Raw genomic sequence first — 19,424 nt, forward strand, 5'->3', positions numbered from 1 at the left:
AAACACGTGCCCTTATTGCAAACTGTAAACTTGAAAACGACTCTGTACCTTGTATAAATCTTATAGTTCCGATAATAATTCAGGATCTAATAAAAGTCCACATTTCACCGAACATATGCGTTAATAATCCTATTTTAAAATTGATTTTCTGTCAACTTTACTGTCGCCCATTAACGCGTACACGCCTGTTATCTTAGTGGGTTAAACAATAAAGGCGTGCTACCCAGATCTCATTTTCTTTCAGCATATATGTACTCTACGAGTATTTTCAAGCACAAAGAACCTTGATAAATAAGTACCTCATTCTAGATCAAAATGTTTTTATGAGATTCCTCATTGTGGTTTATATTAATATACCAGTCCGCTATAAACAGTAATTAATCTAAGTGCTTCGACTGTGCATGCTTTATTCTGATTACGATAATGGAATCCTATGGAGTACTTGGCTTTTATAACTAATTACATTACGAGATTCGATTTCAGTGTTCAGCTACAAATTTCAAAAGCCTTTGGAAATTCCATGTTGAATTTGCAGGGCTGTCGCACAATGACTTTTCAAAAAGGAAAAGCAGGGTGGTCGTTTTAATTACATAAAAGCATCTCGGTTATTTCACGGTTCGCAAACATTTTTCAAAGTCAATTAAATTTAAAAAATCGAACTCTAAAGCTAAAAAATTCCGATTTGAAGCAATAAAAATGGAACTGCAAATCATTTTACGCAAATTTTAAGTAAGAAACATTAAAAATCGAAGGATACATTTTTTCCCATAAAATGAACAATTCTTAAATTAAGAGTTGAATCTTTTTAATTTTAAATAGTTTAAAAATTCGTCTAACACTTCCAAATTTTTATTTTTAATTCTTCATACATCCACATGTTGTTTGACATTTACTTACATTTTAAAGTATTCTTTTTTTTTTTTAAATTTCTAAACATCTCTTAAATTATTCGAATTTTTCCTTAGATTTTTTTTAAATTCTACAAAATAAAAAAAATTTCCTTACAATCATCGAGATTTATTTTTCCCTTTTGTAAATCTTTTTAAATCTCTTTAATAATACTCTCTTAAAATTAATTTTTCAAAATAAAAAATTATTTTCATTTTTTCTAGAAATCTGAAGAAAATGCTTTTTATTCTTTCGAAGCCTTTCATTGTTCTTAATAATCTTCTAAATTTTATGTTTGAAATCTGCAAAAATCTATATATTGTTTTAAAATAGGTCATAGGCCATTTGTACCGAAATTTTAAATTTGCGTACGAATAAACAGATTTTTCGGTATATGTAAACACTTTGTTTAAATCAGATGAAATCATTTCAAATTAATTTTGAATCTTTTCAGACCTTCTAAATATCTCTTTAACTTACTCGATTTTTTCCCAGGAATTATATGTGCTCAATTATTATTATACACACAAATTCAACAATTTTACTTGTGAATAAAATGTTTTCAAATAGAAAAGTGTAAACTGTAACATTCAAAGTTTATATTTTTGTTCTGTTTTGAATATTTGATTTACAATTACTGATTTTACATGGATAATAAAATATTTCAAATATCAGGCAACTGTTATTTTTCTTAATATTTTTTTTTTTAATTTAAAAATTTTAAAATGAAACAATATTTTTAATTTATCTTCTTGTAAATTCTTGTAAAATCAATTATTATTCACTTGCCAATCATCAATGTATAGTTTAATTTTGAAAATCATAATAATTTACATTTGTTTGATTAACTAAAAAGGTTTTTTATTCAAAATTGTCCATTTCAAACGCTAGTAATTTTTAAGTCTGTAAACGTATCAATTTTTAAATGAAAAGGCCAAATGTTAAGACAAATGTTAAAATAAAAATAGTTGAATCTTTATCCAAAAAAGACGATTTTTCAATAAAATAGTTGAATTTTCCCCTAGAACGAATGAGTTAATAAAATTGTTGAATTTTCAAATCAGGGTTGCCGCAAAACTTCAATTAAAAAATTCTCTAATTTTTCCCTCATCATTAATATTTAAAAACCAGAATCATACACTTGTAACATTTTAAACCTAGAATCTTTTATAAACTGAAATAATTTTTAAAAAAATAAAATTGAAAAATTGCAAATTTATTCTGCTTGACAGTTATTTAAAGTTATGGATATTTCCTGACTTTTGCAAAAAATTTTTTCTAAATCCCTGATATTTTCCTGACCAATAAAATTCGCTGACACTTTTTAAAGTATTTTTGGATAGATTAATTTTTCTCTTACCAGGTTTCTTTGGCATGTAAAATTAAATTCATATTAACTTTCAGTACAATTACTGCAAGTTATTCGTCTCATTTTCGTATTTCCCCAAATCATGTACATGAATTTTAGAATTCAACTATTTTCTTTAAAATTTGACCGTTTCATTTGCGTATTTCCGAAAAGTATGTACATGAATTTGAAAATTCAACTATTAGGTTGAAAATTCGACTGCCCCCCCCATCGCAACAAACCCCCCCCCCCCTCATCGAGCTGTTCAGCAATTTAAGAACGATCCCTTAGATATTATTTCTGATGCTTCATAGCCTATTTTTTATGGTTCCTAACGGAGTAATTTATATTGCCGAGGCAAGTAAAGGAAAAGAAAAGAGAAAAATAAGAATGAAGTTTAATTTAAAAAGCTTTCAATCATTGGGGAATCCAATTTGAAGAGACTCTAAAAATTGTAGCTCTATAATTAAGGATGTACTGAGTGCTCTACGTATATCAAAAAGTTAATTAAACTTTTTTAATCATTCATAAAGACGAATCTAAATGAAATTGTATAGATATAAATATTTATAACATAAGACCCCCCACACACACATACACAATATATATTGATATAAAAATTTCAATGAAAAAATTCATTTTCAAACAAATATTCGAATTTTCAACCAGATATTTAATTTTCAATGAAATTGTTAGCTTTGCAACCAACTAGTCGAATTTTTAACTAAGTAAGAACGTCCTCGGTAAAAAAGTGTCAAATAGTGTCAATAAGTTGGTGAGCCCGAGCGCTGAGATTGGACTTTTTGAGAATATACATGAATTTTAGAGCAAATAGTTAAATTTTCGACATATAAACTATAAAGGATACATTTTCAAACCAAAAATGAAATAATTGAAATTCCAGAAAAAAAATTAATTGTTAACAAAAAAAAGTATTTCCAACAAAATAGTTTAATTTTCAAACAAAAAACTGACTTTTCAAGACAAAAAGACGAATTTAAAGGAGGCATTTGAATTTGTAACCAAATTGTTGAATTTATAAGATAATACATTTTCTCCAAAAAAGTTAAATTCTTAACCAAATTATTGAATTTTTAACCCAAAAAGACCCTTTTCTAAAAATTAGTTTAACTCTTAACCCGAGAGCACAGTTTTTCAATAAAAAAGTTCATTTTCAAACAAATATTTTAATTTTGAACCAGATATTTAATTTTTAATCAAATATTTCATTTCCACCAAATAATTGAATTTATAACAAAATTGTTAAATTTCCACCAAATAATTAGATTTTTAACCAAATAGTTGAATTTTAAATACGAAAGGTTGGATTTACCCCAAAACAGTTACAGTTACTGTAACTCGAAAATATAAATTTTCAATAAAAAAGTTATGTTTCAAACAAATATTGGAATTGTCAACCAAAAATTTCTTTAACCAACAAATTAAACTTTGAAAATTGTTGAATTTCCAACAAGCTAGTTGGATTTTTAACCCACTGCTTAAATTTTAATCAAATAGTTGAACTTTCAACTAAATTGTTGAATTTTAAATTTAAAAGGTCGTATTTGCCCCAAAACAGTCAAATTTTCAACCAAGTTGTTGAAATTTCAAGACATAAAGACTATTTTTCTACAAAATTGTTTAATTTTCAACCCGAAAATATAAATTTTCAATGAAAAAGGTATTTTTCAAACAAATATTGGAGTTGTCAACCAGAAATTTCTTCAACCAAATAATTTAATTTTTAACCAAATTGTTGAATTTGCAACTACCAACTAGTTGAATTTTGAACTAAATTATTGATATTCCAAACCAAAATGTCAGATTCGCCGCAAAACAGTCAAATTTTTAACCAACTTGTTGAATTTTCAAGACCAAAAGACAAATTTTCTACAAAATTGTTTGATTTTCAATAAAGAAGTTAGTATTTAACAAATATTTGAATTATCAGCCAGATATTTTATTTTCAACAAAATATTTATTTTCCATCAAATAATTGAACAATTAACCATATTGTTGAATCTGAAACCCACTAGTTGAAATTACAAGCCAAAAAGTCAGATTTACTGCAAAACAGTAAAATTTTCAACAAACTTGATGAATTTTCAGGACAAAAAGACCATTTTTCTACAAAATAGAATAAAAAAGTTAGTATTCAAACAAATATTTGAATCATTAACCAGATATTTAATTTTCAACCAAATAATTGAATTTTACACCAAATTGTTGAATTTACAAGCAACTAGTTGAATTTTCAAACCAACAGGTAGGATTTGTTGCGAAACAGTAAAATTTTTAACCAAAGTTTTGAATTTTTAAGACAAAAAGACGATTTATCTACAAAGTAATTTAATTTTCAACCCGAAAATATCGATTTTCAATAAAAAAGTTAGTTTATAACAAAATATTTGTATTATCCACCAGATATTTAATCTCAACCAAATATTTAATTGTCATCCAAATAATTTAATTCTTAAACAAATTCAGTCATCACAGTACCTATTGTCGTCAAAAAAGGTGAATCGGTGACATTTTTTTCTAAAATAGGTGATAACAAAATGTTAAATTAGACAAACAAGTTGTGATTTATTGTAAAACGAAAGATGCCCAGAAGTTTTTTTCTTTGATTAAAACGGCCACCCTGAAAATGGAGTATTTACATTTACACTGAGAGCTAATTTTTAATTAAACAAAAATAAAAAATATTTTTTTACAAAACCATTTAATTGTTCACAACATAGTTAAATCCGTTACCAAATTGTTGATTTATCAAACAAAGAAAATGAAGAGTGTGCATTTTTAAACTTTAAATGTCCAATTTTTAACCAAAAAATTAAGCAGATGAATTTCTACTGAGAAAAATTAATTTTCAATTAAAACAACAACGATAAAAACGAATTTTCTACAAAAAAGTTGAATTTTATACCAAATTTTTTAATTATCAACTAAAAAGTTGCATTTTTAACCAAAAAGGGATGACATTTCTAACAAAAAGTGAATTTTCTACCAACAAAAAATTTTCCATCGAGAATGAAAAATAATGTTCAGCAAATTCTTGAATTTTCAACAAAAAAGATTAATGTTTATCAAAAAATTTTATAGTTGATATTTCCACTACAAAACTTTAATAAAAAATAAAAAACAGTTAGATTTGACAAAATAGTATATATTTTCAACATGACTAGATTTTGACAAAAAAAGAGTTCATTTTCTACCAAAAAAAGACGAATTTCAAAAAAAAAAAAAAAAAAAAAAAACATAGTTTTTTAGCCAAAATGTTGAATTTTTAACCAAAAATGGAGTAGATAAATTTTCAATGAGAATGAATTTTCAATAAAAACAAAAACATTTAATTTTAAAAACAAAAACATAAAATATCAACAAAAATGTTAATTTACAATTAATCAGTTGACTTTTTGAACAGAATATTTGAATTTGTAGTTTAAAAAAACTTGTTTACGACAAAAAGAATTTTTTATTTAATTTTTTAGCCAAAAAATCGAACTATATAAATTCTACTATTTAGTTAAAGATTTAACTATTTTATTGAAAATTAAAGTCATTTGTTAAAAAGTAATCGTTTTGGGACAAATAATTATATTGTTTGGCAGAAAATTAATTTTTAATATTGAAAATTCGAATTTTTTGGTTGAACATTCATCTTTTTTTATTGAAAATGAATTCTTTTTATTTGAAAAGTCTATTATTGTATTTTTGTTTAATAAATAATCTCTTTTACTTAAAAAACATACTTTTTGTGACAATTCAACGATTTTTTTAAAAAAGTCATTGTTTTTGGTTAGAAACTTATACTTTTGTAGAAAATTCATATTTTTTGTTGAAAATTGATCTTTTGGTAGAAAAATCTTTTTTTTTTTAGTTGTTGAAAATTCACCTTTTATATATGAAAGTTAATATTTTTTATTGAAAAGCCTACTATTATATTTTTGGTGTTTAGTTCAAAATTCTACAAATTGCTTGAAAGTTTATTAATTTTATTGAAAATTGAACTACCCGGTAAGAAGCCTGACATTAAAAAGTTTTAGAAAATTTGACTCCCTAAGAATGCCGTTCGTTTGAATCATTAGAATTCGCTCTAAAAGCATGAAATTTGCCAAATATAGTAGGTTTGTATGTAAGAATACATTTCGCTTTGTTCAAATATTATCAATTGAAAAAATATAAAATCATGATAAAAAATTGAAAAAATTATTTTTCACCAGAACCTTATGTCTGGAATTTTATCCTGACATCGTAAAATGACCGACGCTATGTTTTAAAAAGCTTTTTGCCTGAATATTATTCGAAAAACAGTAAATAATTGTAGCAAAATTTGATAAATTAAAAGGGATTGAAATTTATCTAATTCTTGGTTGCATTGTGGTATTCAGCAAAATATTGTCAGCGCTAGGTATAGAAAGGGATTCAATTTGAGAGCTAACTTCAACTGCCGTGGATATTCAAAACGGGTGGACAAAAACGGCATCCAGAAGTATTCAATATTTCTCACGTTACCACTGAATGAATGAAATTTTTCAATAATTTTTAATGTAAGCCTTTCTATCGGGTAGGTTCTTAAAAATTCACCTTTTTTTGTTTAAAATTAACCTCTTGGTTCAAAAAATCTATTTCGATTGAAAGTTAGTTCTTTTTATCAAAAACAAAACAAACAAAAAAAACAAAAAAAAGTATTATATTTCTTTTTCAGAATTAATCTGAATTCAACTATTTTGTTAAAAATTTATATTGTTTTGTTGAATATTGATACTTTTTGGATTGAAAATTCTCTTTTACTTTAAAAATCGTCTTTTTGGGTGGAAAATTCAAGTATTTGCTAAAAAAATATCACCTTTTGGCTAAAAATTTATCTCTTGGTTAAAAATTCTACTATTTGGTTGAAAATTTAACTGTTTTGTTTAAAAGTGATCTCCTTTGGTTAAAAATTGATCCTGTTTGATTGAAATTTAATTATTTTTATTTGAAAAAAATGATATTTTTATTTTATAATTAATCTAAATTGAACTATTTTCTAAAAAAGTAATCTTTTTCTCTCAAAATTTCAACTGATTTATTAAACACTTGTATTTTTAGATGGAAAATTAATCCTTTTGGTGTGAAAATCCTCATTTGTTAGAAAAGTCATATTTTTTAGTTGAAAATTCGTCTTCCTTGCTTCAAAATTAAACTGGCTTGTAAAATATTCAACTTTTCAAATTAAATATTTAAGATTATGTTTGAAAATGCAACTCTTCCTGGTTGAAGTTCAATCTTTTTTGTTTGAAAACTCGATCATTTGGTTCCAGATTCGTCGATTAGGAAAGTGTAATAACAACTGTATTTGTTGTGCAAGGTGAAATTTTGAATAAAATTGTACTTTTTCAACTGAAAAAAAGTGAAAAAATGTGAGAAACCCCAAAATAGGAAAAAAAAGGTGACAAATTCCTAAAATAGGTGACAAAAGGTGAATAGGTGACACTCTGTGATGACTGCAAATTGTTACATTTTCAAACAACTTGTTGCATTTTCCAGGCCAAAAGACAATTTTTCTAAGAAATAGTTTGATTTTCCAACCGAAAATATTGTCAGTTGTGAGAAATTAAGTGTCATCGCTGAAAAAAAGTGTCAAATAGAGTCAATAGTGTGTTAAGTCCGAGGCCTGCGACCGGAATCCTTCTCTCTCTCTCTCTCTCTCTCTCTCTCAAAAACAAAAAAAAATTTACAATATTGTAGCATTGATTTGCAGAGATCAGAAGCAGAATAGCATTGAAATTCCGACAGGGAATTCGTCTCTAATGAAATAAGCATAAGATCAATGTCAGAAAATTAGATATCGGAGGAGATATTCAGGCCATGTTCTACGTTCTACCATCTATGTTCTACGTTGAGGATCATTTGGAGAGACATCAGGAAACTGAGGAAACCCAAAAGGAAACAGGAAAGCCAGGAACCTCGCTTGGACATCTGTGTGCTATTTGTGTAGTGAATGCAAATTCTCGAGAGTGGAATCACATTTCCTACTCCCTTTCCCTGCAATTTACACATTCCCAGCACCACTCGCGTTTCTACATCCACACCCTTCCCAGTAGTCAGGAGAGACTGAAACTATTCATCCGGTATAAATAGGCAACAGTTCATTGTTTTAATTGGGCATTTATTCACCTGGAAATTTACTTCACAGACATTCACTACCCTTTGGGACCGTCCATAAATTTTGTGACACGGGGGGGGGGGGGGGCGTCACTTTTTCACGAACAAGGGAGGGGGAGGGCTTTTTCTAAACGTCACGTAACAAAGTAAATTGAATGAAATTGCTTATTTACTTTATTTTTCGATAGTTTATCATATAGAGCACGAAAAAATAAATTTTTTCTTAATGTTTTCAGATTTTTTTTTGAATTTTGTAGAATTTTTCTACAAAATAAGTTACAGTTTCAGCCTAAAAATATGATACATTGTGAGAAAATAGTGCCTTTTGTGTAATTTTTTCGAAATGGTAGTAAAATAGCGTTATCGGTAAAAAAAAGTGTCAAATAGTGTCAATATTTTGGCGATTCCGAGCCCTGCGATTCGAATTTTTGGAGAAAATACATGAATTTTAGACCAAATAGTTGAATTTTCGACATATAAATGATAGATTTTCAACTAAAAATAGAATACTTGAATTTCCAGACAAAAAAAAATAAATTGCTAACCATACAAAAAGTATTTCCAATTAAATCATTCCATTTTTAAATAAAAAGTTGATTATTCAAACCAAAGACAAACTTTGAACCACATAGTTAAATGTATAAGTCAAAAGGATGAATTTTCAACAAATGAAGTTAAATGTTCAGCCAAATAAAATTGTTGAATTTTTAAGACAAAAAGGCGATTTTTCTAAAAAATACTTTATTTTCAAAGCAAAAATATAAATTTTCAATAAACAAGTTACTTTTCAAACAAATATTTGAGTTTTTAACCAGATATTTAATTTTCAAAGCAGCAAAGTAAATTGCATGAAATTGCTTATTTATTTGATTTTTGGACAGTTTATTATATAGAGCACGAACAAATAATTTTTTAAAAAATGTTTTCAGTTCTTTCTTTTGAATTCTGTAGAATTTTTCTCGCAATTTGTTGAATAGAAATTTCCGAATGAGGCATTTTAATCATAAAAATTCATTTCTAAAAGAGTAAATTTAAATTATAAATGATTAGTTACCAATGAACATTTTAATTTTGAATATTTTTGAATCTTAAGACATAAATCTATTCTTAACCGATGCCGACAATTTTTTTCTCGGTTTAGTTTTAAAACATTAATTTTAAGTTTCGAAGATTTTATAATATGTCGAAAAAGAATATGGAAGATTTCAAAACGATATTTGTAATTATTGCAGGATTTAAAAAGATATTAGAAGAATTTTGAATGATCTCGAAAGATTAAAATTGATTTAAAATTTGAAAAGATTTCAATAAATTTTAAACAAAATGTAGATTTTTCAAGATTAAGAAATTATATTTTGAATGGTTTTGAGTTGTGTGTTTTTTGGTTAATAAATTAATTCAAAGAAAATATTTAGTAAGATTTTAAAATATTTAAAATGATTTTCTACGATTTCGAAAAAGAATGACGAAGATTTAAGAGCAAACTAATTCCATTTTGCAGGATTATCAAAATCATTGTTTATGTACGGACCGTTCCCTGAGATTATCGCGACAATAAAGATTGATCTTAATAGAAATATTCAAAATTTGATTGGATTGATTGATTAAAAATAATAGAAATATCAACAAAATAGTTAAATTTTCCATCAAATAGATGAATCTTCAATCCAGAAGAATACTTTTCTACCAAAAGACGATTTTTCAACGAATTTTTCAAACCGCAAATGGAATCGTTCAATTTTCAGTAAAAAAATTATAATTTTTAATAAATTAGTTGAATCGTCAATCAAAAATAAACGAATTTTCAAGAAAATAGTGTACTTACAGAATGAAAAAAAAATTGTTAACAGTTGTATGAAAAAGACGAATTTCTCAATAAATAGTTGAATCCTCAACCTACAAAGATGAACTTTCAACTAAGAAGATTGACTTTCTACCAAAAGATTAATGTTCAACAAAATACATGAATTTTCACAGAAGCAGTTGAATTATCAACTTATAAAGGAAATTTTTTTAACCACACATGGCACAGTTACATTTTTAGATCAAAAAATAATGTTTGACAAATAAAAGACGAATTTATAACAAAATAGTTTAATTTTATACTAAAGAGGTTGAATTTTCTACAAGAAATATGAATTTTCAACAAAAAAGTAAATTTTCACATCATTTTATTAATTTTCTAACAAACAGTTAAATTTTCAATCAAAAGGACAAAAAAGAGAAGACTCTAACAAAATAGCACAATGATTGAATTTTTAACAAAATAATTAAAATTTCAATAGGTTAGTTGACCTTTTTACCAAATAGACGAATTTTCAATCAAGAAGATTAATTTTCTCCCAAAAATAATTAGATTTTCAATAAAATACACGAATTTTCCACCAAATAGTTCTAGGAATTTTCAACAAAATAGTTTAATTTTTTACAAAATAGCTGAATTAAAAAAGATTAATTTTCTACCAAAAGATGAATTTTCAACGGAACAAATGAATTTTTAACTAAAAAACATAAATTTTCAACAAAATAGTTAAGTTAATTTTCAACTGAAAAAGATTAACAGCGAAAAACAGAATCTTTAAATTGTTAGTTTGAAAAAATAATAAAAAAAAGGACTTTTTAATGCAGTGGAATTCAATTAAAAAAAAAAAACTAATTTTCAACAAACGAGATTAATTTTCTATACAAATAAACGATTTTTTTCTCGAGAAAATACATGATTTTTCAACCAAATAGTTGAATTTTCGAATTATAAATGATAACTCTTTAAATAAAAATTAAACAGTTGAAAATCCATGCAAAAAATTATTTAAAAAAAAACGAATTTCCAACAAAACACTTAAATTTTCAAATAAAATTGTTAATGTTTAACAAAAAAGTTGAATTTTTAAGCACAATAAACGAATTTCTAGAAGATAGTTGAATTTTCAACTAAAAATTGAAATATGTAACTAAATATTTGAATTTCCAGCCAAATAGTTAAATTTTCAATGAAACAGTTGAATTTTCAAGAAAAAAGATGAATTTCCCACAAAATAGATTAATTTTAAACTAAAAAAAAAGCTTGAAATTTTCAACAAAAAAGCTCATTTTTAACTAAACAGTTATATTTTCTACTAAAATAGTTAAATTTTTAACTCGAAAAGACGAATTTCCATCGAAACAGTTGAATTAGAAAACAAAAAAATGAGTTGTGTAAAAAATGGTTGAATTGTAAATTAAATAATACAGTATGTATTAGGACCCTCTATTAAAGTATAATTAATTTTCAGTTATTATTTTTTTTATTTCTTTTTCATTTTACAATATTTATGAAAAAAAAGGAATCAAAATTTATCTACTGATAAAAAAAAAATTATTACTCAAACATGAGCATTTTTCAGTTCTGCTGTTTGCCTATTTTTGAATCTTTGATTTTCTTGAATTTTTTCCAATGTATTTTTATCAGTAGAAAAAGCTGTATTTTCATAATGAATGATAATCTTTACTTTAAAAAAGGGAATTTATTAACTTTAAGAGATTTATAATTTCTTAAAAAGATTTAGACTTTTAGAGCGCTACAATATAAAAATTTTGTAAAAGGAACGATAATTTTGAAAGAATCATTGTAATTAAAGTAACGGAAGTTTATTATTGAAACAATAATGTATATCTCAGTCAAAAATCTAATAATTCCAAATCATGAAATATTTGGAAAATCTCTGAGTTTTGAAAGCATTTAAATATAATTAGAAAGTTTCTCTATTTAAAACCGACGATTTCTAAATCAGTCCACCACTTGAAGGCCCCTAATTTAAAAATGTTAAACTCTGAGAGTTCCACGTTCGAAGTATTAAAAGCTCTTTTTTTTAATATGCCACAGTTCCGTTAATCCCTAAATTTTGAAATTTTTCTCATTTAAAGTACTACATATAAAAATTTCCTAAATAAAAAAGTTGCAATTTTAGAATGATTCTAATATAGTTCTGATATACCCAATATAAAAACCTTTCAAAGATTCCTAAGAGTTTTGAAGAAAATAATTTAAAGCAATACAAAATTTGTGACCAAAGAAAAATTCCTGAAAGTTTCAAAAATTTAGCGAAAAATTATTTTCAAGGGAAGGATACAAAACATTTAAAAAATGTACAATATTTTCAAAAATAATATAGAAGGTTTTAAGGCTATTTTTCTGATTAAGTACAATTTTTTTAATTCGGCAAAATGCCTTAATTCAAAATGCCTCCAAGAAAAACATTTTTCTGAAGATTCCTGGGAAAGTAATAAACGATTTTGTAATTTAAAAAATTATCTTTTAAGAAAATTTCAATTGCCTGAGAATTAATTTTTTAAATTGAAAATTTAAGTTTTCCGTTTCTGGTTTGAGAATGATCTTTTAAACTGAAAATTCATGCAATTTGTGAAAAAATTTCTTTTTTCGAGTAAAGAATTAGCGTTCTTGGTTGAAAATTCAAAAATAAAAATCTTGTTCAGTTCAAATTTAAAAGATTTTAAGAAAAAATTTGTTTCTGAAGATTGATGAGAAAATTATAAATGATTTTTTGTTAGTAAAAATTAATTTTTAAAGAAAATTTCAAAAAACGTTCAGAACAGTTCTAAAATTGTCATTGAAAATTTGAAACTTTTTACATAAATTTTTTTATTTTGCAAAAATTTTCAAAAACTTAAAAACAATTTGAGTCTGTTTTTTGTCTAAACATTCAGTTTTATTGTCTCACAATTTAAATTTTAGTTCAAAATTCATGGATTGTCTTAAAAATTTGTATTTTTGGTGAGAACATTATTGCTTTTAGTTGAAAATTCATCTTTTAAAAAAAAAATAATTACTTGGTTCAAAATGATTTTGTTGTTGTCGGAAATTCAAATTTTCGGGTCGAAAATGAAACTGTTTTTTGAATAAATTCAAGTTTTTGTGATTTAAAATAAAAATCTTTTTTAGTTCCAATATCGATTATTAAGTTTTCTGTTGAGAATTGATGTTTTTTGGTTGAAAATTTTAATTTACTTGGTTAGGAGCTGAACAAAATTGGTTAAAATTTTATTTTTTTGAATGAAGATTCATAATTTGTAATTTTTGGTAAAAAATTCGCCTATCTTGTTTAAAATGAACTTTTTTGTTGAAAATTGACGTTTTCAGATTAAAAAATTTAACGATTTTGTAGAAAATTCTTTTCTGTAGGCAAAATCGTCATCTTTTTTGCTTAAAAACGCAAATGGTTAAAAAAACATCTTTTTTGGTTGAAGATCCAACTATCATGTTAGAAATTCGTCTTTTTCTTTTAAAATAATTTAATATTTGAAAAGATTTCAATAAGTTTAACAAAATGTGAATTTTCGAAGATTTGGAAATAAATATACAAAACCTCTTTACGAATTTTTAAAGAATTCAAGAGAATAAAAATCTTTTCTCAAGACTCATGGGACAATTTCATATGATTATTTATTTTGAAACCCGAATTCTACCAAAAAATAAAAACTTGTTTAACAAAATGTAGAATTTTGAAGATTTCGAACAAAAACCATTACAAATATTATTTATTTGAATAGTAAGTGAATTTTACATTAACTATGTTATAAGTACATGTAATTATAAGTAAGCTGTGATAATAAATTTTTTAAAATAGTTTTATGTAATTATTCTTCAATAATTAATCATTATTTAATCGCTAGTATCTAAAAAATTAAAAAAATTATCTAAGAATAATTTACCAATTAGAATAAAAAAATAGTTTACTAAACATATGTTTATAAAAATTACTAATGCGATGTTTAACAAATCTGCTGTCTTTAACTGTAAAAAAAACTCCAGCTGCGCTGGGATTTGAACCCAGGTCTACAGATTGCCGGTCTGGGGTTCTCTATCAAAGCTCAATTTTTAAATAAAATTAAAGATGTTCATTTTTAAAACGTGTCACGACGTCGTTGTTCACTAATAGCAGGCTGTAAAAAAATCAATCTAATTCCCCTTCGTAGCTTAGTGGGTTATAGCACAATCGGCAATCTGTAGACCTGGGTTCGAATCCCAGCGGAGCTAGGGAGGAATTTTTTCACAGCTAAGGTCTGCAACCATTTTGGTTAAAACACCCTGATTATTTTAATTATCATATTATAGATTTTATTAACTTATGCTGGATTTTTTTTCTGTATAGAAACTCCTGCGAAGCTAGAACGATATTAGCCTAGAAAATATAAGCTAAACTTATCGATTGGATACTTTTTCTCTTATTAGAGTTCATAATTCAATTTCTTGCACTCTGGGGTATAATTTTAAGATCCTCATCAATTTTTCGGAATTAGTGAAAGACTATGGAACTGAGAACGGCATACAAAATGCCGTATGAAAGATGAACTAACTTTATGAATTTAAAGAGCTTTCACGAGTCTCAGAGATACTAAGTCTAGAATAGGGTCATAAAAGAACAAAGTGACTTTGTATGCACTATGCAAGTCTTTGTGCTCCCAGTTTTCATTAGGAAGAATAAAAACAATTAACTCTTTTGGAACAATGGTTAAATTTACCAATTTTTAGTAAAAAAGGGAAATTAAAAGGAGATTTAATTTATTATTAATTTTTTTTACGTGTAATCGATATCTCGTAAATATGGAATGAAAGTGCACTTTAACAGTAACGCCTTTTATTTATTAAGTTTTTTTTAGTTATTTTTTTATTAAAATTTTGTTTAGTATCATTAAACAAACTTTTTCAAACCATCTTGTTTTGTAAAATCTCTGATTTTTTGTCTATGCGTCTTCAAAAATGAGTCAGAATTCTGTAAAAAAAAAAATGAGGAAAAGGGTAAAATTTCGCCATAATTCTTGATTTGAGGTATTTTAGGAAATTTATCAAATTTACGAAGAAAAAAAAGGCTGAAAGGGGAAAAAGAAGATTAACTAAAAAGGGAACGCACTGTGTTCCCAGTATTCAGAATAAGGTTACCTAATTTCAAAAAACGTAAAATAAGATGAATTTAATAATAATATTAAAACTCAAAGATTATTAATAGCTAATACAAAATTAAAGAACAATTACATCTACGAATTATTTACCAATTAGAATACAAAAATAATATAACGATTTCCATTACTCTAAAAATGTTTCAAAATAAATAAGTAAGGAGGGCGATTTTGTAGATTGTCTTTTTAAGTATTATAGTTTTACTCAAAATATGGAGACAAAAAATTATCTTTTTCAGAAAATAATTTTTTCCACCTAAGAAGCATGGGGCTTTATGGAACAAAAATAATTGGTTTATTCATTCATTTCGGTGTTATAGACGAATAGCAAGAATTCGTAATTCAGAATAAAAAGTTTATTTTGTTGCTAAAATAGCTTTGAATTCGTTTGAGAGTGAATTCTGATAAATAACTATTTAAAACATCAAAATAAATTATTTTTCTTGTTAATTTTGGTGGGAAAATATTAATATTTTTAGTTTTTTTTACTATTTGCATTTTCTTTAGGCGCTTCAATAGCGAAAGATATTCCTCAAAATGAGAATGTTTTATTATATTTGAGAAAATATAACAATTATAATTTGTATAAACAACTGAAATTAATAAATGCAAAAATTTGGCATTTTTCGCGCAAAACTAATTGTTTTTTGCACAAAAACTGCTTAAAAGTGCGTTTAGAATGTGAATTAGTCATAAAGTTAATTGAAAATGACTATCAATGATTTTTATCAACAATTTTTAATTATTATTTAATTGATAGTAGTAAACTTGCTAATTCTCAATAATTGCTCATTAATTTTAATGACTCAGTGAGATTATAAAATATTTTATGAAACAGCTTATGTGCAAAGAAATTTTTTTATATGGTTAAGAAGAAAAAATTTAGCATTTATTTATTTCAATTATTTATAAAAAATTAAATTTAATCATTATAAATATAATTAAACCTATATTATTGTTAGGAATATCTACAACATTGTAGGCAATTAAGGGAAAGCTGAATCTGAAAAAACCTAAAATTTAAACATTATGCCATACAAATTATTTTTTTAAATGATTATTGTTAACTTTTGATACAGGTTTGTGACTGAAAGTAACTCTCATAATAAATGAAAGCAGTTTAAGTGCAATAAATAACCTTCTTTCTGTTTGAAAATGCCAAAATTTGGTATTAATAATTGTTCTATAAATATCCGCACGGCTAATTCCATTTCAAATCCGGCAAAATCTCCAAACAATTCTAGTCCGTGGGGTCAGATTTTTTTGCTCTTTGAATTGATCCTACAAAAATAGAAAAATTTCGGAAAAGGACAAAATTGCGGATATTTTTCTAAATCTCTTGAAAGTGTATTTTCTAAAAAAATCACTTTTTACATTTTTTTTTTAAATAACTGGCAATATGTACTGCACATCGCGCTAGTTTCATTCTTGGTAAACCACTTTTTTGCATTCAATTTTTTTTTAAATCGAATTTTTGTATTTTTCGCGGAAATAACGAAACGTAAAAAAAAATGTTCACATCAAAATTTAAATACGTAGGAATGTTCTAAAAAACATCTTTAATTCTATTTTGATAGCAAACCTTCTTTTCTTGTTTTCAAAATTCAAAATGAGAAAAATAAAGAATATTTTCTGGAGCGCCCCATCTTGTTTATTCTTTAACAATATTTTATTTAGAGTTTCTGCTTGATAATTCTTTTTAAACAATAGACAAATTATGAAATGTTTCAAATTGAAAAGGTCTTCCCCAAGAAAATAGATAACATTTTTTCAGATCATAAACATTGTTCTTAATTGTTATAAAGTTTTTTGAAGTGTTATAATTTCCTAATACTTTTTTCTCGTATTTAAACAATAAACATTCAAATTTATTGGTCCTTTTTAGCAGGATTAGTATAAAAATATTACAAACTATTTTCTCAGTTTTATTTTAATTTTCGACTATTTTCCGGTTAGTAGACATCCAGCTTAATTAAAGAAACTTTCCTGATGCCCACTTAAGAATGCAATATATCCAGTCAGTATTTTCTCGCTTAATTGGAATTCCTAAAATTGAGGTCCCGTATCTGAATGATTTTTTCAGTAGCTCATATGTAGGGAGTTCGGAGATTCAATAATTCGAGATGAGGTCAACGGAGGGTCAGAACAACGATTAACTCATATGCTTCGAAGGGGAACGTGCTATTTGGGAACTCTATCGGATATTTGTTATTTGAACAGATAACGGAACATCGGCAGGTTACATAAAGGACTTACGCCCATGCGATTCTAAATTAACTATCTTAATCTAAAATCACCGCTATCTCTCTTGTTGGATTTTGTAAAGTAATTGATTTAATGCTTTTAACAGAGATATAAGAGGAAACATTGCAACTTTTTATTTTTTTTTTAGAAAATAAACACGTGCGCTGAGCGCGCAAATATTATTTTATAATATTTTCATTGCATTATTTAAATTAGAATAATTATTTTTGAAAATAAAAACGTACTCAAGAAGCTAAATTTTGAAAAAAAATGGAAGAATTTCATTAACAGTTAAAATAATTATTTATCAACCAAGAAAAAGGAATTTTTCAACAAAATGGTTCACAGTATAAGACTTTTGTACTTCAGGTTAGAGACCTTTAGCCTTTATTGCACATTCCACTTACACTCTCTACACGCATATGCATCCTAAATGTTTGGAGCTAAATATTTGCGCTTGCTAGCAAGCGGTAATAAAAATTCATTACTCAGCAAGGATTTTTTATCCTCGTTAACGAGAGAAGAAATTAAATTAAGTGTAACCCTTTGTGAAGCATCACATTTAAAATTCCTGCTAGTAATTTCATTAGGTAAAATATATTTTTTTAAATAGTAATTTGTCTATTTTTTTTACCACTTACCCAATTTATCTTTTAGGCCTATGCACTGGGATATGTGTGGAAATTGCAGTATTTTCCTCCATTTTTTGCTCTTTCCTTTATTGCTGTCACCACCACCTAAAAAAGGGGAAAAAGACGTCAGTTTCATGAGAGGATCGTTTTCTTCCCGGAAATAAATTCTTATTCTTTGCTTTTACGATTATTCCTTTCTTATTGGAATATATTTTTAAATATGAGAGAAATAAATGGTCTGAGAAACAAGATCGAAAAACATTTCCTTTGTCGTGTATTTCGAACACGGAAATGTAATGTTTTCTTGTTGAAATTGCTACTGAGAAGAGCAATGCAAATTCCAATATTGTCGTCGAAAATACTCGAGACTTTTATTTGAAATGAATATTTCAACTGTTTTTTTACTCCGAGTTATTAAAAATATAAATAATTTAGATAGAATACTAACGAATGTATACAATAAATATCTTCAACTTTTACGTGAAATTAGATTTAATTATTGCTAAGTATATTATTTTGGTTACATATATTATTATTATAACAATCATTCCAATAAATCCTTAAAAGAGTCTATCAAAGCATCTAGTATCCCGTATGTATCATATAGCATTTCACCCTTGCTACTTCTCATTCCGCCTAACTATGTACTTTGACCTCCTTTATTCCTACCATTACTTTTTTGCATTTTCTGTAGAGAATTTTCTATTTATTTTTATTATCTGTTGTTTCTATCCGATCTAAAAAAAATGGATAGAACGATATTCTGGAAAACCTCGCACTTATTTTTCTTTTACCATCTGATTGGCTGCATACTGCGTAAATGTGACTTTGAGTAGCTGTTTTCAGATTATTTAAATTCAGGAATTTAAAATCTAAAAATCTTTTTCTAAAAGAGAAAATTTAAATTGTAAATGATTTTTTAATAATAAAGGCAACAATTCTGTTTTTAATTTTTTGACTAAATGTTTAAAAACGACAAAGGGATTTTATTCCTAGCCTCTTAACTATATTAAATGAGGTTATATGTATTTATCTATTATCTATCTATTATTATCTAATAATGACGAAATATTTTCTGTACCATATCAATGTAGTAAATTAAAACTTCCAAAAAAGCAATTTTATTTGATAACATTGATTTCTAAATTTTTTAAAACATTATTGATAAAAGAGAACATTTTAGTTATAAATATTTTTTAATTTTTGGAAAG

At 25.7% G+C, this 19,424-nt stretch overlaps 1 protein-coding gene across 1 annotated transcript in view; it reads right to left on the reverse strand.

The window, feature by feature from the left end:
- The window catches only part of LOC117174977 (G protein-coupled receptor kinase 2), a 112,422-nt gene that overhangs the window by 36,298 nt on the left and 56,700 nt on the right, over positions 1–19,424 (reverse strand). The window contains exon 3 of the mRNA XM_033364455.1: positions 18,223–18,318. Coding sequence (XP_033220346.1) covers positions 18,223–18,318 — 96 coding nt within the window. The remainder of the gene's footprint in view (positions 1–18,222; positions 18,319–19,424) is intronic.

This window comes from Belonocnema kinseyi, chromosome 6 (genome assembly GCF_010883055.1).
Source record: "Belonocnema kinseyi isolate 2016_QV_RU_SX_M_011 chromosome 6, B_treatae_v1, whole genome shotgun sequence".
Lineage (NCBI taxonomy): Eukaryota > Metazoa > Arthropoda > Insecta > Hymenoptera > Cynipidae > Belonocnema > Belonocnema kinseyi.